Below are 22,232 nucleotides of genomic sequence, written 5' to 3' on the forward strand. Positions count from 1 at the left end.
CAAGGCCAATAACATGACCACTTTCCACGTGAGATATTTGAGATCCACGGTTTTAAGTGGTTCAAACCAATGTGATTTTAGGAAACTCAACACCACATTGAGATCCCAAGGTGCCACAGGAGGCACAAAAGGGGGCTGAATATGAAGCACTTCCTTTACAAAAGTCTGAACTTCAGGCAGTGAAGCCAGTTCTTTCTGGAAGAAAATCGACAGAGCCGAAATCTGGACCTTAATGGAACCCAATTTTAGGCCCATAGTCACTCCTGACTGTAGGAAGTGCAGAAAACGACCCAGCTGAAATTCCTCTGTAGGGGCCTTCCTGGCCTCACACCACGCAACATATTTTCGCCAAATGCGGTGATAATGGTTTGCGGTTACTTCTTTCCTGGCTTTTATCAGCGTAGGAATGACTTCCTCCGGAATGCCCTTTTCCTTTAGGATCCGGAATTCAACCGCCATGCCGTCAAACGCAGCCGCGGGAAGTCTTGGAACAGACAGGGCCCCTGCTGTAGCAGATCCTGTCTGAGCGGTAGAGGCCATGGGTCCTCTGATATCATTTCTTGAAGCTCTGGGTACCAAGCTCTTCTTGGCCAATCCGGAACCACGAGTATCGTTCTTACTCCTCGCCTTCTTATTATTCTCAGTACCTTTGGTATGAGAGGCAGAGAAGGGAACACGTAAACCGACTGGTACACCCACGGTGTCACTAGAGCGTCCCCAGCTATCGCCTGAGGGTCCCTTGACCTGGCGCAATATCTCTTTAGCTTTTTGTTGAGGCGGGACGCCATCATGTCCACCTGTGGCCTTTCCCAACGGTTTACCAACAGTTTGAAGACTTCTGGATGAAGTCCCCACTCTCCCGGGTGTAGGTCGTGTCTGCTGAGGAAGTCTGCTTCCCAGTTGTCCACTCCCGGAATGAACACTGCTGACAGTGCTAAGACGTGATTTTCCGCCCATCGGAGAATCCCTGTGGCTTCTGCCACGCCATCCTGCTTCTTGTGCCGCCCTGTCGGTTTACATGGGCGACTGCCGTGATGTTGTCTGATTGGATCAGTACCGGCTGGTTTTGAAGCAGGGGTCTTGCCTGACTTAGGGCATTGTAAATGGCCCTCAGTTCCAGAATATTTATGTGTAGGGACGACTCCTGACTTGACCAAAGTCCTTGGAAATTTCTTCCCTGTGTGACTGCCCCCCAGCCTCGAAGGCTGGCATCCGTGGTCACCAGGACCCAGTCCTGTATGCCGAATCTGCGGCCCTCTAGAAGATGAGCACTCTGCAGCCACCACAGCAGAGACACCCTGGTCCTTGGAGACAGGGTTATCAGCCGATGCATCTGAAGATGCGATCCCGTCCAAGAGGTCCCACTGAAACGTTCTTGCATGGAACCTGCCGAATGGAATTGCTTCGTAGGAAGCTACCAATTTTCCCAGGACTCGCGTGCAGTGATGCACCGACACCTGTTTTGGTTTCAGGAGGCCTCTGACTAGAGATGACAGCTCCTTGGCTTTCTCCTGCGGGAGAAACACTTTTTTCTGTTCTGTGTCCAGAACCATCCCCAGGAACAGTAGATGCGTCGTAGGAACCAGCTGCGACTTTGGAATATTCAGAATCCAGCCGTGCTGTTGTAGCACTTCCCGAGATAGTGCTACTCTGACAACAACTGCTCCCTGGACCTCGCCTTTATAAGGAGATTGTCCAAGTACTGGATAATTCATTCGGCCATTACCTTGGTAAATACCCTCGGTGCCGGGGACAGACCAACGGCAACGTATGGAATTGGTAATGACAAACCTGTACCACAATTTTGAGGTACACCTGGTGACGAGGGTAAATAGGGACATGCAGGTAAGCATCCTTGATGTCCAGTGATACCCTGAAATTCTCCAGGCTTGCAATAATCGCCCTGAGCGATTCCATTTTGAACTTGAACCTTCGTATATAAGTGTTCAAGGATTTCAATTTTAGAATGGGTCTCACCGAACCGTCTGGTTTCGGTACCACAACATTTTTGGAATAGTAACCCCGGCCTTGTTGAAGGAGGGGTACCTTGATTTCACCTGCCGGAAGTACAGCTTGTGAATTGCCGCCAGTACTAACTCCCTATATCCGAGGGCAGCCGGCAAGGCTGATGTGAGGTAACGGCGAGGGGGAGTCGCCTCGAACTCCAGCTTGTATCCCTGTGATACTACTTGCAGAACCCAGTGATTCACCTGTGGGCAAGCCCACTGGTCCCTGAAGTTCCCGAGACGCGCCCCCACCGCACCTGTCTGTGGAGCCCCAGCGTCATGCTGTGGACTCAGAGGAAGCGGGGGAAGATTTTTGATCCTGGGAACTGGCTGTCTGTGCAGCTTTTTCCTTCTTCCCTTGTGCAGAAAGGAAGCGCCTTTGGCCCCCTTGCTTTTTTGAAGCCGAAAGGACTGTACCCGATAATACAGTGCTTCCTTAGGGTGTGAGGAAACCTGAGGTAGAAATTTTTCTTCCCAGCTGTTGCTGTGGATACGAGGTCCCAGAGACCATCCCCAAACAATTCCTCACCCTTATAAGGCAGAATCTCCATGTGCCTTTTAAAGTCAGCATCACCTGTCCACTGCCGGGTCTCTAATACCCTCCTGGCAGAATGGACCTTGCATTTATTCTGGACGCCAGCCGGCAAATATCCCTCTGTGCATCCCTCATATATAAGACTACGTCTTTAATATGCTCTATGTTAGCACCATATTCTCCCTGTCTAGGGTATTAATATTATCTGACAGGGTATCAGACCCTGCTGCAGCAGCACTATTCATGCTGAGGCAATTGCAGGTCTCAGTATAATACCTGAGTGTGTATATACAGACTTCAGGATAGCCTCCTGCTTTTTATCAGCAGGCTCCTTCAAAGTGGCCGTATCCTAAGACGGCAGTGCCACCTTTTATGACAAACGTGTGAGCGCCTTATCCACCCTAGGGGATATCTCCCAACGTGACCTATCCTCTGGCGGGAAAGGGTACGCCAGCAGTAATTTTTTTTTATCGGGGGAACCCACGCTTCTTCACACACTTCATTCACTCATCTGATGGGGGAACAAAACACCGGCTGCTTTTTCTCCCCAAACATAAAACCCCTTTTATGTGGTACTTGGGTTAATGTCAGAATGTGTAACACAATTTTTATTGCCGAGATCATGCAATGGATGTTCCTAGTGGATTGTGTATATGTCTCAACCTCGTCGACACTGGAGTCAGACTCCGTGTCGACATCTGTGTCTGCCATCTGAGGTAACGGGCGTTTTTTGAGCCCCTGATGGCCTTTGAGACGCCTGGGCAGGCGCGGGCTGAGAAGCCGGCTGTCCCACAGCTGTTACGTCATCCAGCCTTTTATGTAAGGAGTTGACACTGTCGGTTAATACCTTCCACCTATCCATCCACTCTGGTGTCGGCCCCACAGGGGGCGACATCACATTTATCGGCATCTGCTCCGCCTCCACATAAGTCTCCTCATCAAACATGTCGACACAGCCTTACCGACACACCGCACACACACAGGGAATGCTCTGACTGAGGACAGGACCCCACACAGCCCTTTGGGGAGACAGAGAGAGTATGCCAGCACACACCAGAGCGCTATATAATGTAGGGATTAACACTATCACTGAGTGAATTTTCCCCAATAGCTGCTTGTATAAACAATATTGCGCCTAAATTTAGTGCCCCCCCTCTCTTTTTAACCCTTTGAGCCTGAAAACTACAGGGGAGAGCCTGGGGAGCTGTCTTCCAGCTGCACTGTGAAGAGAAAATGGCGCCCAGTGTGCTGAGGGAGATAGCTCCGCCCCTTTTTCGCGGACTTTTCTCCCGCTTTTTTATGGATTCTGGCAGGGGTAATTATCACATATATAGCCTCTGGGGCTATATATTGTGATTATTTTGCCAGCCAAGGTGTTTTTATTGCTGCTCAGGGCGCCCCCCCCCCCCAGCGCCCTGCACCCTCAGTGACCGGAGTGTGAAGTGTGTATGAGGAGCAATGGCGCACAGCTGCAGTGCTGTGCGCTACCTTGGTGAAGACTGAAGTCTTCTGCCGCCGATTTTCCGGACCATCTTCATGCTTCTGGCTCTGTAAGGGGGACGGCGGCGCGGCTCCGGGAACGAACACCAAGGACGGGTCCTGCGGTCGATCCCTCTGGAGCTAATGGTGTCCAGTAGCCTAAGAAGCCCAAGCTAGCTGCAAGCAGGTAGGTTCGCTTCTTCTCCCCTTAGTCCCTCGTTGCAGTGAGCCTGTTGCCAGCAGGTCTCACTGTAAAATAAAAAACCTAACATATACTTTCTTTCTAGGAGCTCAGGAGAGCCCCTAGTGTGCATCCAGCTCGGCCGGGCACAGAAATCTAACTGAGGTCTGGAGGAGGGGCATAGAGGGAGGAGCCAGTGCACACCAGGTAGTACCAAATCTTTCTTTTAGTGTGCCCAGTCTCCCGCGGAGCCGTCTATTCCCCATGGTCCTTACGGAGTCCCCAGCATCCACTAGGACGTCAGAGAAAAATCGGTGAGGAGAGAAATGAAATACCAGCCTGTATCCCTGGGACACAGTTTATTGCACCCAGGGATCCAGGCCGGACGACACCCAGACATGACTGAAACGTCTGAGCTGCGTTCCCACCGGCCCCACCACCGGGGCGTGCAGTCCACCGTCATGCGGAGGACTTTAGTGCACCTGAAGTAGGCTTCTGTTCCTGGGAACCTGCAGCAGCAGGTTTTCTGGACTTGGGCCTACCTCCCCGAAAGGAGGCGTTGGATTGCCTGGCTTCTCTGTTTGGCAGCCCCACAGGGCTGTGATGCAGTTGAAGAAAAGGGTTTCTTCGGAGCAGGCATAGCTGAGGGAAGAAAAGGTGACTTACCCGCTGTAGCCGTGGAGATCCACGCATCTAGCGCTTCCCCAAAGAGAGCCTGACCTGTGTAGGGTAGGGTCTCCACACTTCTCCTGGATTCTGCGTCGGCCACAGTCCACGACGAGCTGAGACAGACATGGAAGAAATTCCTGCAGACATGGAACCCAGGTCCTTCATGGATTCAGCCAGAAAACTTGCCGAACCCTGAATGTTACGCAAAAACAATTTAACACCATTTTTGTCCATTTTATCCAAATCCTCAAGTAACGTGCCTCACCACTTTACTAAGGACTTGGCAATGCATGTACTGGCAATAGTGGGACTTGACATTGCCCCTGAAGCCGTGTACACTGATCTGAGCGTATTATCAATCTTACGGTCAGCCGGCTGCAATACTGGTCGGGTTTCCCACTCAGTCTTATCCTCCACAGGGAAAGGAAAAACCACCTGGATCCTCTCAGGGATCTGGAATTTTCCGCAGTATTAACCCATGCTTTTTCAAACATAGCATATAAAGCCTTTGACGCAGGGAAGGTTAGAGAGGTTCCCTTATCAGTGAAGGAAGCATCCTCAACCTGCTCAGGCATTGTATCAGGAATATTAAACATATCTCTAAAGGGCCTCTATCATTAACTGCACTTGTGTAAGATATGCAGTCCCCCTAAACATATCCCCATCACCGTCCGCAGTGTCAGAAACGGTACCCGTGTCAACCTGCCTAATATGTGCATGAACACATGTTTGGGAACATACAGAGGAGGGCCCTGAGGCGACAGAACTGGGCCAGACTGCCATAGAGTCCTGTAAAGCCGGAGGTGCAAATTCAGATTGTGCAGCTCTATTAGAAGTCTGAGAAATCACAGATTCGATAGAGGAAAAACACTCAGGTTCCCTTGCTGGTATCTGTGCTAAACCAGTGTTATCCTGGACATTGCTTAATGGAGACCACAGACACTCCACACACACACAGGGGAGGGCAGACAGAGTTTTCCCCCCAAGAATGACAAGAGAGACACAGAGATTGGAGCCAACCCACACACAGCGCTTTTAACACAAAGGGAGACCCCTTATCAGCGCTGACTGTGCACCTTCATAGGTTACACAGTCGTTTTGGAGCCCCCCCCCCCCCCCTTCCTTCTACAACCCCCTGGTACCGTGAGAGATAGCTGGAGTTGTTGTGGAAGGACTTGCTTCTTCCTGGACAGCGCTGTGCAGGCAGGAAGATGGCGCTGAACGCTGCTGGGTCCGCTCTGAGGAGAAGCTCCGCCCCCATAATGGTGCTGTCTCTCCGCTCTTCATAAGATTATACTGGCCTGAGGTTTGATGCTGGCTGAGATCCTGGGACCCCGACAGGCTGTGTGACCAGTGTAGGGTGTAGGCGCTGGCTCAGGGCGCCCCTCACAGCGCCGCACAGTGTACCGCTGAGCCTCCTGGAGCGCAGTTAATACTGCGCTCCTACCCTGATGCAGCCATCTTCACACCGGCCCTCCGCTTGCTAGGGGGGTCGGTGGCTCACTCGCCACAATCTTTAGCTCTGCAAGGGGGTGGCGGCATGCTGCTGGGGTGAGTGATCCCCTGTGGCGAGGAACGATCTATCCCCTCTGTAGCTCAGTGTCCAGTCAGCGGAGACAGTGGCTCAGACTCCGCAGGGCGGACACTGCTCCCCCCCTAAGTCGCTCGCTGCAGGGAGGCTGTTGCCAGCAGCCTCCCTGTAAAATAATAAACTCTAAAAAATAGCTTTTACTAAGGAAACTCTGGAGAGCTCCGCTAGCTGTGACCGGCTCCTCCGGGCACATTTTCTAAACTGAGTCTGGTTGGAGGGGCATAGAGGGAGGAGCCAGCCCACACTCTCAAACTCTTAAAGTGCCAATGGCTCCTGGTGGACCCGTCTATACCCCATGGTACTAATGTGGACCCCAGCATCCTCTAGGACGTAAGATAAAAGAGGATCACGTGATTAAGCTCTGGAGAAACATTACTTATAACCTTTGTGGCATATAACTGCAAAGCTATACTGTTTGTCACAAAGACATCAAACAATGCTCTACGTCAGTGGAAGCACCAACCAACTCAGCGGTTACACACACAGGGCTGACAGTGGCCATTTTACAAGGGTACCCAGCAGATGCTGCTATGAATCTGGAGCATAGCCATACTAAGGCCCCACGTGGCCCTAGGTAATATGCTGGTTTCAGTCCCCTGCCCTCCTTTGTAAAATAAATAAATGAAAACAAATTATTCTGTGCCCCTAAGTGCTCAAGGGGGCTTAGGCAGGAGCCCAGGTTGCTTAACGGATGATTTGGCTATAAGCCATATTTGGCAAAAACAATCCTGAATCCATAATGCAGGAAATCATAGCAACGACAACTAAATACCATGTATCACTCACTGATATGACCATCTCTCAAGGAATGACTCAAATTCTATTAAATAAGACATGAGCTTCCCACAGGAACCACATGGCTGACCCACTGAATGTACCCCAATGTAGAAAATCACTATCCATCAAAGAACCAGTTGAAGGGCAGCAATAGTTGGGGTATATACATGGGTGTTCGTTACAACCAACTGCAAAGATGTTACATGACAGTTCTACCTCAGTACCATATAGCCAATCTTAGGGTTGTATTATATGAGCTTTGGCCTTCATTAGGTCAGCCTACAATCAATATCATGAATGTACTCTACCTCCTAATGAGCAGTCTGCTATTAGGTTGGTGGTATTTTCTGATCACCGGGACAGTATCATTTCCCTACTGTGCTGCACTAATCACTGGCTTGCTGCCTATCTTTCTGAGCTTGTGGACATTGGTCCTAATGGTAACTTCTATTTACTTTTTTCTGGGTTGTAAATCTGCCTAGTTGGGGGAGGGGGCAGGGAGCTGATATGATGCATAATTATGGCAAAGGCTACAATTTGTATCAGGCAATATGTTCAAACTGTATGTTTCTTTATTTTAGTGTTTACTTTTACTGTATTTGCAAATAGATAAAGGCTTTTACCTATATCCCGAGTGCACAAGAAGAGGCCGAATTCTGATTATTGTACGTGCATACTGTACCTCTGTAGCAATCTCTCAGGCTTAGTATATAGGGCCTAATTCTGAGTTGATCGCAGCAGCAAATTTGTTAGCAGCTGGGCAAAACCATGTGCACTGCAGGGAGGGGGGGGCAGATATAACCAGGGCCGACAACAGAAATTCTGGGGCCCGGTACACACACATTTTTGGGGGCCCCTATCCTCCGATGTAGGTACAGGCTTGTCGGCCATTTGCTCATTATAACCCCTGTCTCGCTCCAGCCTCATCTCCCCCCCCCCCCCACCCCGTATCTCTCAGGCTCCCCCTGTGCCCCTCAGCCTGTCCATTCCCAGTGTCTCTCAGCCTCCCATGTTTCTCAGCTTCCCCATTCCCCTGTCTCTCAGCTTCTTCTTCCTCTTGCAGCTCAGCCTTCTCATGTCTTCCAGAATCCCCCTGTGTCTCCGCCACTAGACCCATGTCTCATCAGCCAACATTTGCCTCGTCTGCATTCACTGCTGAATCTGCTGTTCCATCTTCAGAGGCAGCTCGGCTCATATGCTTACTGTCCAGCAGCATGTCGTCATGCTGCACCGCACTTGGCACAAAACAAATTTTATTGTGCCAGCTACCCGCGGCCGGCCAGACGAGCTCTCATTCTTAGGCAAGATTTTTTGTTGGTGCCCGCTAGCTAATAATCCCACCACCTTCATTGCAGCAGGTCCCGGTGCAATGCATCGGCTGCACCACCGCTAGTTCGGCCTCTGACCGAGTACCCTATCCGTTAGCCCCATACAACAACCCCAACACCCCATATCCCATACATCCCCATAATCTCCCACAGTCCACATATGCCCCTTATCTCCCCATAGCCAAACTCTATCTCCATATCCCTATACACACTCTACTCCCCCTGCCCTCCTACATACACCGCATATCCCTCTATCCCTGCACAACCTACTCCCCATGTCTTACCACATACACTGCATACCCCTCTACTCCCCCTGTCCCCCCACATACAATAAATATCCCTCTGCTCCAATATACCCAGCACTCCATCCCCCCACATACACCTCATATCCCTCTACCACTCACACACCCTAATCCCTTTGTCTCCTCACATAAAACCCATAAACCTCTACCACCACCTCACAAACCCTTGTCTTCCCACATATAACCCTCTACCCCAACACATAAGCTAGTCCCCCTGTTCCCTCACATACACCCAATAATCCTCTACTCCCACCACACACACCTTACTCCCACTGTCCCCCCACATGCACACCCCATACCCCCCCCCCCCCCCCCCTTCCTTGTGCAGCCCGCACCTGGCTAGTGATCTCCTGACCTCATCGCTCATCCATCTGCCAGTCGGCCGGAGCTCCAGCATCAGTGCATGGCCCCTTCAACTCAGTGTCTGCTAGAGTGTAATCACTCTCTAGCTCAGCGTCAGCCCCACCCAGAGTCAGGGTACGACAGGGTAGCCGGGTGGAACGAGTGCGGCGGAGGACCTGAGACAGCCGCGAGCAAGGAGCAGAGCAGTACCCAGCTAGAGGAGTATACGGTGGAGGACCAGGTGCAGGTGTGTACAGGTGCCGGGTGGAAGAGCGGGTGAGGAGGTCGGCTTTGGCACAGGGCCCTCCCCCTGGTTCAGCTACCAGGTTGTGCTCCACCCACGGTTGCAGCAAGGACGCTGCACAGCAACCAAAATAAATCGCTACAGCGCAGGGCAGCAAAGGGGACACAGGAACCGGACTCCCGAGTTTCCTGAGAGTCCGGGGCCCCTTGGAATCTCAGGGCCCGTCACAAGTGTCCCCTTTGTCCCCCCCTGTCGTCGGGCCTGTATATAACATTTGCAGAGAGAGTCAGATTTGGGTGGGGTGTGTTGAAACTGAAATCTAAATTGCAGTGTAAATATAAAGCAGCCAGTATTTACCCTGCACAGAAACAAAATAACCCACCCAAATCCAACTCTCTCTGCACATGTTATATCTGCCCCCCACCCCTTCCCCTGCAGTGCACATGGGCCCTCATTCCGAGTTGATCGCTCGCAAGGCGATTTTAGCAGAGTTACACACGCTAAGCCGCCGCCTACTGGGAGTGAATCTTAGCTTCTTAAAATTGCGACCGATGTATTCGCAATATTGCGATTACAAACTACTTAGCAGTTTCAGAGTAGCTTCAACCTTACTCGGCATCTGCGATCAGTTCAGTGCTTGTCGTTCCTGGTTTGACGTCATAAACACACCCAGCGTTCGCCCAGACACTCCTCCGTTTCTCCGGCCACTCCTGCGTTTTTTCCGGAAACGGTAGCGTTTTTAACCACACGCCCCTGAAACGCCGTGTTTCCGCCCAGTAACACCCATTTCCTGTCAATCACATTACGATCGCCGGAGCGAAGAAAAAGCCGTGAGTAAAAATACTATCTTCATTGTTAAATTACTTGGCGCAGTCGCAGTGCGAATATTGCGCATGCGTACTAAGCGGAATTTTACTGCGATGCGATGAAATATACCGAGCGAACGACTCGGAATGAGGGCCATGGTTTTGCCCAACTGCTAACAAAGTTGCTGCTGCGATCAACTCTGAATGACCCCCATAGACCCAACATTCACTGCTGATACAATGATACTGGAACCTATGCTGTAACAGATGCACATGTTCATATTGTTTGTAGTAGTCTATAGTCTTTTTCGTTAAACCTTTGTGTCCCTGGACACTGAAAAAAAACATAATTTTTCTACATTTAAGAAAAAGAACATGATATAATTGGGATATATCTCCATACCATGACTAAAATAACAGTGTCATCTGACATAAAAGTAGCATCCGGGAGGGGTGGTCTTCAGTATGCCGACTGACGGGATCCCGGCGCACAGTATACCGGCGCCGGAATCCCGACAGCCGGCATACCGACACTTATTCTCCCTCGTGGGGGTCCATGACCCCCCTGGAGGGAGAATAAAATAGCTTGGCGCGCGTAGCGCGCCACCGTGCCCGTAGCGAGCGCAGCGAGTCCGCAAGGGGCTCATTTGCGCTCGCCACACTGTCGGTAAGCCGGCGGTCGGGCTCCCGGCGCCGGTATGCTGGTCGCCGGGAGCCCGACCGCCGGCATACCATACTGAACCCTCCAGTGGGGGATATGATGTGTGACATGTCAGGTACTTTTCTGTGTGTGTTTACATTCCTCATTTTCACATGGCTGTTCACAGCTGCTGGGTGGTTCCACAAATATTTACTGCTGTGACTGTATAGTCACTCTGTGCTGTCAATGCCCAGAACAGGGGACTCTATAGCTAGAGCTATATACAGTAGATGTGCATGGATTTTCCTCCTGCAGTGAGCTTCAGCAGCCAATAAAGTTATTTGCAATAGGAACAACAGGAAGTCTATCATACCCCTTTTCCACTAACGAGCACGGGTCGCAGCCGGGAGCCTGACACGGGAGCTGCCCCCTGCTGCGACCCGTGCTCGGTCCCTTTCCCATTAGCAGTCACAACCCGGCAAATGCCGGGTTGGTGACGCTTCTAGTGACACGGCAGGGGCGGCGCAGGGAGATCACATGATCTCCCAGCGCCGCCTTCCCTATGCACTGTGAACGGGAGCCGTGTCACCTCGACACGGCTCCCGTTCACACTAGACAGCTAGCCGGGTTGAACACGTGTTCAACCCGGCTAGCTACCAGGGTAGGATTCCCGGATCACTTGATCCGGGTTTACCCTTTTCCACTTGCAAAAAACACGGGTAAATGCGCGCCCCCGTGCATTTACCCGTGTTTTTTGAGCTAGTGGAAAAGGGGTATAAGCCCTTCTTTTAGTGACAGATCACTGGCAATAGAGAGGAGCACCAGGGGATAGCTGTCCAGCAGGACTGGTAATATATGGGATGCAGACTGGTATTGTCTGAAAACACATCCCACCAGGAATGGGTGGAGTCTAGTGTCTCCTTTCTGCGGTAGAGAAGATCTACCTTGTACACTACCAGGGGCTTGAGTAAATATAGATGCAAAATATCCTCACCTCATTCCAGCTGGGATCAGTTGTGTTCCGATAAACACGAGTTTTTGCCTTGTTAACAAAATAGCCGAAGGAATCCACTTCCAGCGTGCAGAACAAATCTGGTGTAATTAATAAAGAAAGCACAGTCATGAACAAGCCAGCTACAAAGAAGCCCTGTAACAGTAGGGGGAGTCACTTGCACTCTCACTCACTTGAGCTCTGTTGGAATCCAGTAGCCGAGTGGACAATAACATTTAAGAACCCATAAAGACCAGAAGACTCGTCATCTGGGGAGAGACAAGATACAACATGAACTGTGAATAGCAAACATCACACTGTCCTGTACGGTCATTTCTATCAGAAAAGGTACAATTACAAGTATTCCATCTTGTTCACCCTATTCACCATCTGCTCAAAATCTTCTCACCTTCTTTACTGATGGTCAGAGGAACCCTGTGCACAGTCTGCAACTTCACACAGGAGTTTGTTAACATCTGAATTTCCAGTGAGGTAAGAGAGAAACTTTTCACACCTAGATAAAAGCAGCAAGACGTTAGTAATGCTGATACATTTATAAATAAAAAATGAATGAGGTAGAGAAGGGGAATTCATCATGCGGTTTTCCAGATGCTGTGGAACGACAGATCCCAGCAAACCCCACCACAGTTTTGCTAATAGGGCATGCTGGGTTGTATAGTTCCACAGCTGGAGGGCCGCATGTTGAATACCCCTGCAGTAGAGCTGGTGTACACTCACACTTCTTCTGCTGCTCTCGTATGTGCTCTCCCCATTCAGCTCGCTCATAGTCTGACCACGTCAGGAATGTGTAGCCCTGAGATGGAGGAATTGTCAGAGGTAAGACAAGAGACCAGGCAGGTCAAAATTGTTTTTAGATAGGGAAAAGACATGAGAGAAGACAGAATTTCAAATAGATAGGGGAAAAGGTGACCATAAAGTGTGGCTAGAAGAAATCACCTTGCCATTGCGGTTATGCACCCGGAAGGCCATACTTGGGGACAACAATAGTAATATTGACTCTTGTTCAGAAAGTTTTTTGCGCAGACGCTCCAGACCCTTTCCTCCCTTGTTTGCCTTCTGAAAACAAGAAGATATGTAGAAGATATACTGCCCACTTACAGGGGCATTTGTAAAATGGCCAAAAAATCTACTTTGTTTACAATTGCAGTCACATGTAACTTATTTTCTCTTACCTCCTAGAGGATGCTGGGGACTCCAAAAGGACCATGGGGTATAGACGGGATCCGCAGGAGACATGGGCACACTATAAGACTTTTACTGGGTGTGAACTGGCTCCTCCCTCTATGCCCCTCCTCCAGAACTCAGTTCGATTCTATGCCCAGAGAGACTGGACACACACTAGGGGAGCTCTCCTGAGTTTCTCAGAAAATACTTTAAGTTAGGTTTTTTATTTTCAGGGAGACCTGCTGGCTACAGGCTCCCTGCTTCGTGGGAGTGAGGGGAGAGAAGTCAGACCTACTTCTTCTGAGTTAAAGGCCCTGCTTCTTAGGCTACTGGACACCATTAGCTCCAGAGGGTTCGATCACTTGGTGCGCCTAGCTGCTTGTTCCCGGAGCCGCGCCGTCAACCCCTCACAGAAGCCAGAAGAAAGAAGCCGGGTGAGTATATAGAAGCAAGAAGACTTCAGTGACGGCAGAAGACTTCGGTAACGAGGTACAGAGCAGCGGTCGCTTACAGGGTGCAGGGCGCAGGGGGGGCGCCCTGGGCAGCATGTTACTGAGGCAAAAAACTGGCTAAAGAGACATATTATAAGTGCCTAGGCACTAAATATAGGCCCCCGCCAGTATAAATATTTAAAAATTGAGCGGGACTACAGTGCGCCAAGGTGGGGGCGTGGCTTAGCACTCACAGCTTACCAGCGCCATTTTCTCTCTTCACAGACTTGCAGAGACGCTGGCCCGGACCTCCACTCTCCTGATCAAGTACAGGGAGATATCATAACAGCGCACACATCATATATTATTTTTCAGTAGTATATGGGCGCTGGGGTGTGAGCTGGTATACTCCCTCTGTGTTTCTCTAACAGGCTTTCCTGTGGGTCTGTCCCCTATAGCCAGTGTGAGTAGGTGTGTGTCGGTACGGTGTGTCGACATGTCTGAGGCTGGGTGCTCCTCCCCGGAGGAAGTTCCTGGGGGCGCAGAGAAGGATTTGGGAGTGACTGTCGGCACCGCCGACTGCTGATTGGGTGAATATGTTGAGTACATTGAATGCAAATGTGGCGTTATTGTCTACGAGGCTGGATAAATCTGATTCTCAGACACAAACGTGGAGAAAATCCATGGAGGACGCCTTGTCCCAGGTACAGGTCCCCTCAGGGTCACAAAAGCGTTCATTTACCCAAATAGCTGATACGAATACCGACACAGACTCTGACTCCAGTGTCGACTATAGTGAAGCCAGTTTACATCCAAAATTGGTTAAGAGTATTCAGTACATGATTGTGGCTATTAAAGATGTTTTACATATTTCTGAAGTGCCTGCTGTTCCTGATACAAGGGTTTGTTTGTTTGTTTGTTTGTTTGTTTGTTTGTTTAAGGGAAAGAAGCCTGAGGTGACGTTTCCCCCCTCTCATGATATGAACGCTCTTTGTGAAAAAGCTTGGGAATCGCCTGATAAAAGGTGGCAGATTCCCAAGAGAATTTTTATGGCATATCCTTTCCCCTCTGAGGACAGGGAAAAGTGGGAGTCATCTCCCAATGTGGACAAAGCTCTGTCACGGCTGTCCAAGAAGGTGGCGCTTCTGTCTCCCGACACTGCTGCCCTCAAGGATCCTGCGGATCTTAAGCAGGAAACGACATTAAAATCCATTTATGTCACTACGGGTGCACTCCTCTGACCGGCCGTGGTGTCGGCATGGGTGAGTAGTGCTATTGCTATGTGGGCTGATAATTTGGCATCTGACATGGATACCATGGATAGGGATAACATTCTGCTGACTCTCGGTTATATCAGGGACGCTGCAGCTTACCTAAAAAGGATGCGGCGAGAGATATTGGCCTCTTGGGATCAAGGGCCAATGCCATGGCAGTCTCGGCCAGGAGAGCGCTGTGGATTCATCAATGGAATGCTGTTGCCGACTCCAAGAAAGCTATGGAGGCTCTCCCATATAAAGGTAGTGTCTTGTTTGGTGACGGCCTCGCTGACCTGGTGTCTACCGCTACAGCGGGTAAGTCATCTTTTCTTCCTTATGTTCCAGCGCAACAGAAAAAGGCGCCCCATTATCAGATGCAGTCCTTTCAGCCTAATAAATACAAAAAAGTAAGAGGCTCGTCCTTCCTTGCTTCAAAAGGTAGAGGAAGGGGAAAATGGTTGCCTGCTGTGTCAGGCTCCCAGGTCCTCCCCGGCCTCTGCCAAGTCCACCGCATGACGCTGGGGCTCCCCTACGGGAGTCCGCGCAGGTGGCGGCGCTTCTCAGACTCCTCAGTCAGTTCTGGTTTCACTCGGGCCTAGATCCTTGGATATTAGACATAGTGGGGGTCATTCCGAGTTCGCTCGTTGCCGATTTTCGCAACGGGGCGATTAAGGCGAAAATGCGCATACGCATGGTACGCAGTACGCATGCGCTAAGTATTTTAGCTCAAAACTTAAATTTACTCATGTCTGAACGAAGAATTTCCATCGTTGAAGTGATCGGAGTGTGATTGACAGGAAGTGGGTGTTTCTGGGCAGAAACTGTCCGTTTTCTGGGAGTGTGCGGAAAAACGCAGGCGTGCCAGGATAAAACGTGGGAGTGTCTGGAGAAACGGGGGAGTGGCTGGCCGAACGCCGGGCGTATTTGTGACATCAAACCAGGAACGAAACGGGCTGAGCTGATCGCAGTGTAGGAGTAAGTCTCGAGCTACTCAGAAACTGCTAAGAATTTTCTATGCGCAATTCTGCTAATCTTTCGTTCGCAATTGTGCTATGCTAAGATACACTCCCAGAGGGCGGCGGCCTAGCGTGTGCAATGCTGCTAAAATCTGCTAGCGAGCGAACAACTCGGAATGACCCCCAGTGTCCCAAGAGTACAAACTGGAGTTTCAGGAGGTGCCCCCCCCCACCGATTTTTCAAATCAGCCTTGCCAGTTTCTCTCCCAGAAAGGGAAGTAGCGAGTGCTGCGATACAAAAGCTGTGTCAACAGAGTGTCATTGTCCCGGTACCCCCGTCCCAACGGGGAGAAGGGTTTTATTCGAGCCTCTTTATCGTACCAAAGCCGGATGGCTAGGTCAGACCGATCCTGAACCTAAAATCCCTCAATCTGTATTTGAAAACTTTCAAGTTCAAGATGGAATCTCTTCGAGCAGTGATCTCCAGTCGACATAAAAGATGCCTACTGACACGTCGGTATATCTCCACATCAAGCTTTCCTGAGATTTGCGGTGCAGGATTATCATTACCAATTTCAGACGTTGCCGTTTGGCCTTTCCACGGCCCCGAGGGTCTTCACCAAAGTGATGCGGAAATGATGGTACTCCTATGCAAGCGAGGTGTCACAATTATCCCGTACTTGGACGATCTCCTGATAAAGGCGAGATCGAAGGAGCTAAGAAATGTGGAACTCTCCCTGACGGTTCTGCAACATCATGGTTGGATTCTAAATTTGCAAAAGTCTCAGTTGATTCCGACAACTTAGCTGCCTTTCTTGGGCATGATTCTGGACACGGAACTGCAAAGAGTGTTTCTTCCAGCGGAAAAAGCTCTGGAAATCCAATGCATGGTCAAGGAGATTCTGAAACCGGCAAGAGTGTCAATTCATCAATGCACTCAAGTGATAGGGAAGATGGTTGCGGCTTACGAAGCCATTCCGTTTGGCAGGTTTCATGCCCGGGTGTTTCAGTGGGACCTGCTGGACAAATGGTCCGGGTCTCACCTGCACATGCACCGGAAAATAAGTCTATCTTCCAGGACCAGAATTTCTCTCCTGTGGTGGCTGCAAAGTTCTCACCTTCTAGAGGGACGCAGGTTCGGAATCCAGGAATGGGTCCTGCTGACTACGGATGCAAGTCTCCGAGGCTGGGGAGCAGTCACACGGGGAAGAAGTTTCCAGGGAAAGTGGTCAAGCCAGGAAACTTGTCTCCACATAAACGTTCTGGAGTTAAGAGCCATGTACAACGGCCTTCTGCAAGCGGAATACCTGCTTCGAGGTCTACCTGTCCTGATTCAGTCAGACAACGTAACAGCGGTAGCGTACGTAAACCACCAGGGCGGAACAAAGAGCAGAGCGGCGATGGCGGAGGCCACAAGAGTTCTCCGCTGGGCGGAAAAGCACGTAGCGCTCTGTCAGCAGTCTTCCTTCCGGGTGTGGACAACTGGGAAGCAGACTTCCTCAGCAGACACGATCTCCATCCAGGAGAGTGGGCTCTTCATCAAGAGGTATTTGTAGAAGTGACAAGGCGTTGGGGAATTCCTCAAATAGACATGATGGCGTCTCGCCTCAACAAGAAGCTTCCGAGGTATTGTTCCAGGTCAAGGGACCCCCAAGCCAGTGCTGTGGACGCCCTGGTAACTCCGTGGGTGTTTCAGTCGGTATATGTGTTCCCTCCACTTCCTCTCATTCCAAAAGTGTTGAGGATCATAAGACAAAAACAAGGGTTCCGGCAGTACTCGTCGTTCCAGATTGGCCACGAAGGGCCTGGTATCCGGATCTTCAGGAAATGCTCATAGAAGATCCTTGGCCGCTTTCTCTCAGAGAGGACCTGTTACTGCAGGGGCCATGCGTATTTCAAGACTTACCGCGGCTGCGTTTGACGGCGTGGGGGTTGAACGCCAAATCCTAGCTCGGAAGGGTATTCCTGGGGAAGTCATCCCCACTCTCCTTAAGGCTAGAAAGGAGGTCACGGCGAAGCATTTTCACCGTATTTGGAGAAAATATGTGTCGTGGTGTGAAGCCAAGAAAGCTCCTACGGAGGAGTTTCCTCCATTTTTTGCAGGCAGGCGTGGATGCAGGCCTGAAATTGGGTTCCATAAAAGTGCAGATTTCGGCTTTATCTATTTTCTTTCAAAAAGAATGGGCCGTCCTTCCTGAAGTTCAGACTTTCGTGAAGGGAGTGCTGCATATCCATCCTCCGTTTGTGCCACCCGTGGCACCGTGGGATCTTGACGTGGTGTTACAATTTCTTATGTCTCACTGGTTTGAACCTTTGCGAAAGGTTGAGTTGAAATTTCTCACTTGGAAAGTGGTCATGCTTTTAGCCTTGGCGTCCGCCAGACGGGTGTCGAAATTGGCGGCTTTGTCTCACATATTTGATTTTCCATGTGGATAGAGCGGAATTGAGGACTCGTCAACACTTTCTGCTGAAGGTGGTTTCTTCGTTTCACATAAATTAACCTATTGTGGTGCCTGTGGCTACGGATGCCGTGGCGGTGCCAAAATCTCTCGATGTCGTGAGGGCTTTGAAAATTTATGTAGCCAGAACGGCTCTTGTTAGGAAAACGGAGGCTCTGTTTGTCCTGTATGCTTCCAACAAGATTGGAAATCCTGTTTACAAGCAGACTATTGCACGCTGGATTTGTAATACGATCCAGCAGACTCATTCTACGGCTGGATTGCCGTTGCCGAAGTCAGTGAAGGCCCATTCTACCAGGAAGGTGGGCTCATCTTGGGCGGCTGCCCGAGGGGTCTCGGCACTTCAACTTTGCCGAGCAGCTACGTGGTCGGGTTCAAACACTTTTGCTAAGTTCTACAAGTTTGATACCCTGGCTGATGAGGACCTCATGTTTGCTCAGTCGGTGCTGCAGAGTCGTCCGCACTCTCCCGCCCGGTCTGGAGCTTTGGTATAGACCCCATGGTCCTTTTGGAGTCCCCAGCATCCTCCAGGACGTAAGAGAAAATAGGATTTTAATACCTACCAGTAAATCCTTTTCTCCTAGTCCGTAGAGGATGCTGGGCGCCCATCCCAGTGCGGACTGTTACTTGCAGTTGTATTGTTAGTTGTTGTTTTCGGTTACACGAAGGTTGTGTATCGGTTATGTTTCAGCTTGTTGCTGTTTTTCGTTCATACTGTTCTCTGGTTTTCCTGGTAATCCAGTTGTACGGTGTGTTGTGGTGTGAGCTGGTATGTATCTCACCCTTAGTGTAACAAAAATCCTTTTCCTCGAAATGTCCGTCTCCCTGGGCACGGTTCCTATAACTGAGGTCTGGTGGAGGAGCATAGAGGGAGGAGCCAGTTCACACCCATTCAAAGTCTTATAGTGTGCCCATGTCTCCTGCGGATCCCGTCTATACCCCATGGTCCTTTTGGAGTCCCCAGCATCCTCTACGGACTAAGAGAAAAGGATTTACCGGTAGGTATTAAAATCCTATTTTTAATCCTGCCCATATGCAATGCTCAAGATCTGTTGTGTGGGGAACAGTAGTATATGCATATGGATTACACCCGGCACACGTCTAAGACAATAGTGTCCTACCTATGTCCATGTTGTCATCTATTTATTTTATGAATGAACGCATTTACTATTCGGCATCTATTAAACAACAAAAATCTCTATTACAGTAGAAACTACTCCCTGTTTCACATACACAAAATACACACAAAAAAAACAACTTAAACCAGCTTACAAAAATAGACATAGTCTATGTCCGAGTGATGTAGAAGCTCCAATTAATGTCAGCAGCGGATTATATTATAGCATTTACAGTACAGGACAAAGAACAGCTCACTAACAGCAGACATCGCCTTTCCTTACTACTAGGTCTACCTACAGTAAGTTACAGGCTTAATTACAATATAATACTGCACTGCACACAGCTGTAAACATTAGTACCACAGAGGTCTGCAGCGCCGCACAATAGGGAAAACAAGGTCATTTGGTTAAAAAAAAAAAAAAAAAGCAGGGTTACAGAATGAATTGCAAGTGACCTTCATACAATCTCAATCCCTCATCCAAGTCTTCTCCCGCAATGCTCCCCATTTAGAGAACTCCCTCCCCTGAGTAAACCCACCTCTCCACTACTGCCTCCCCTACTCCCCCCTAGACAACGCTGCATTCTACTTCCCACCCACTTGCATCCCATTTGTTCCTATCTCTATTTCCCCCCTCTGTCACAGCAGGGCCCTCTCACCCCTATGTCTCATGAGCCTACTTTCCTAAGTCATGCGTTCCAGTTTTTTTGTTTTTAACTACTATTTGTGTGCGTGTTTTGATGCCATTTTAACTTGTACAAATTTGTATATGCTACTTGCATTTGTACTTTTATGAGAACTGTCCATTGCTGCAGACTAGTGGCACCATACAAATAAACAATGAAGATGATTTTGGATATGAAAAAGGCACATACTGGTAATAATTGCATGTTCAGGAGAGTTTGGACAGGATATGAAGAATAAAGCAGAAGGCAAACTCCAAGTTTGACGCCAAAAGAAAGGCTTAGAAGACTGTACTGTTATTGACTGTAGATTAAAGTGTTATAAGCGGACAGGTAGGTGCACAGTGTGAAAATCAGGGAGACTCCACCAGGTGATGGGAGTGGAGCGGGTGATTTGCCAAATGTAGACACATCAGAGGGATCCAGGAGGTTGAGTATGGGAAGTGACCTACAGTATACACTTATCTGTAAGCAGATCATTGGCAACTTTTTTGAGCAGTCTCAGTGGAATGATGGCGGCAGAAAGTCTCTTGCACAAAAGGGAGTGAGCGCAAAGAAAGTGAGATAGGTGTTTCTATACAAGTTGCTCAGCTAGTTTGGAGGGGAGAGAGATTGTCAAATGGTGGATAGAGATAAATTATCAAAGCAAATCATTTATTGTAGAAAGTGGCAGCCTGGTAATAGCAGGGAAGGGCAATTAAAAAAAGAAACATTAATATAGTCAAAATGAGAAGTGGATCAGGCAAAGAGTATTGAGGTGTCGCTGTGTGTGTGTGTGTGTGTGTGTGTGTGTGTGTGTGTGTGTGTGCGTGAGTGCGTGAGTGCGTGCGTGTTTGGGAGGGATTAGATTTGAGTGTAGGAAGGGAGAATATGAGGTAAGGTGGCTGAAGGAATGGTGGTTGTTGGACAGTCAGAAGAACAGGTTGGAGAAACTAGAGATAGAGCAGAAGAGAGGACAAGGACAAGGAAGTATCCATCAGAATAGTTAAGTCTAGTGGGAAAGCACAAAAGAGGAAGTGGTGAAATAAGTTTTAGTGTGGCAATAGGAATGTTGAAATTGACAGGAAACAAAGTTATTATGAGGATGTGATTTCAGTGGGTATCTGCCTGCTGTAATTACAAATGGACAGAATAAGGCAAGCTTAAACCATACTTCTTATCTAATAAGAGTTAATATATAAACTCAATGTAACAAGTTTTTCTTCACCTATCACTCTTACTTTACAGTAAACTTTTTGCATCTCTCCACACAGTATTGGGAGTATATAAAAAAAAATTAATTTAGCATAACATATAAGCATACTCTACTATTTAGATTCAAATGACAGTATAAAGACTGTAATGATATTTTCTCATACGTCCTAGAGGATGCTGGGGTCATCATAGAACCATGGGGTATAGACGGGATCCGCAGGAGACATGGGCACTTTAAGACTTTGAAAGGGTGTGAACTGGCTCCTCCCTCTATGCCCCTCCTCCAGACTCCAGTTTTAGAATTGTGCCCAGTGAGACTGGACGCACTGCAGGGAGCTCTACTGAGTTTCTCTGAAAAAATACTTTTTGTTAGGTTTTTTATGTTCAGGGAGGCTGCTGGCAACAGTCTCCCTGCTTCGTAGGACTTAGGGGAGAGGAGTATGACCCACTTCCAGTGAGTTCAAGGGCTCTGCTTCTGGCTACAGGACACCATTAGCTCCTGAGGGTTTGATTGCTGGGTACGCTCAGATGCTCACTCCCGCAGCCTGCCGTCACCCCCTTACAGAGCTAGAAGTCAGAAGACAGGGGAGTAGATGAAGAAAAGAAGACTTCAGTGACGGCATTTATCTGAGGTACCGCAGCGTGCGGACGCTGCGTGCCAAGCTCCCACATACATGCAGCACTACAGGGTGCAGGGTGCGGGGGGGGGGGGGGGCGCGCCCTGGGCAGCTAATAAATCCTCAGTGGACATCTGGCAAGAGGGGACATTAGTGCCGAGGTCCTAAAACCCCCGCCAGTATAATCATACAAGAAGCGGGACGGAAGCGCGCCATTAAGGGGGCGGAGCTTCGTCCTCACAGCTCACTCAGCGCCATTTTCTCTCCATCAGGCTGCAGAGACGCTGGTCCTTCCTTCACACTGACAAGTATCAGGGTGCAAAACGGGGGGGGCACTGGCTAAATTTGGTGCAATATACTTTATAGAAAAAGCGCTATAGGTCTGGGGCGTTTATTGGGCGCTGGGGTGTGAGCTGGCAAATCCCCTCTGTGTCTCTCTGACA

General features: G+C 49.5%; 1 protein-coding gene across 1 annotated transcript in view; it reads right to left on the reverse strand.

Annotated features, from left to right (window-relative positions):
• The window catches only part of BCR (BCR activator of RhoGEF and GTPase), an 84,191-nt gene that overhangs the window by 11,710 nt on the left and 50,249 nt on the right, over positions 1 to 22,232 (reverse strand). The window contains exons 11-15 of the mRNA XM_063913047.1: positions 12,849 to 12,968; positions 12,630 to 12,705; positions 12,301 to 12,405; positions 12,086 to 12,160; positions 11,895 to 11,992 (exon numbers count right to left, since the gene is read on the reverse strand). Coding sequence (XP_063769117.1) covers positions 11,895 to 11,992; positions 12,086 to 12,160; positions 12,301 to 12,405; positions 12,630 to 12,705; positions 12,849 to 12,968 — 474 coding nt within the window. The remainder of the gene's footprint in view (positions 1 to 11,894; positions 11,993 to 12,085; positions 12,161 to 12,300; positions 12,406 to 12,629; positions 12,706 to 12,848; positions 12,969 to 22,232) is intronic.

The sequence above is a fragment of the Pseudophryne corroboree genome, chromosome 1 (genome assembly GCF_028390025.1).
Source record: "Pseudophryne corroboree isolate aPseCor3 chromosome 1, aPseCor3.hap2, whole genome shotgun sequence".
NCBI lineage: Eukaryota > Metazoa > Chordata > Amphibia > Anura > Myobatrachidae > Pseudophryne > Pseudophryne corroboree.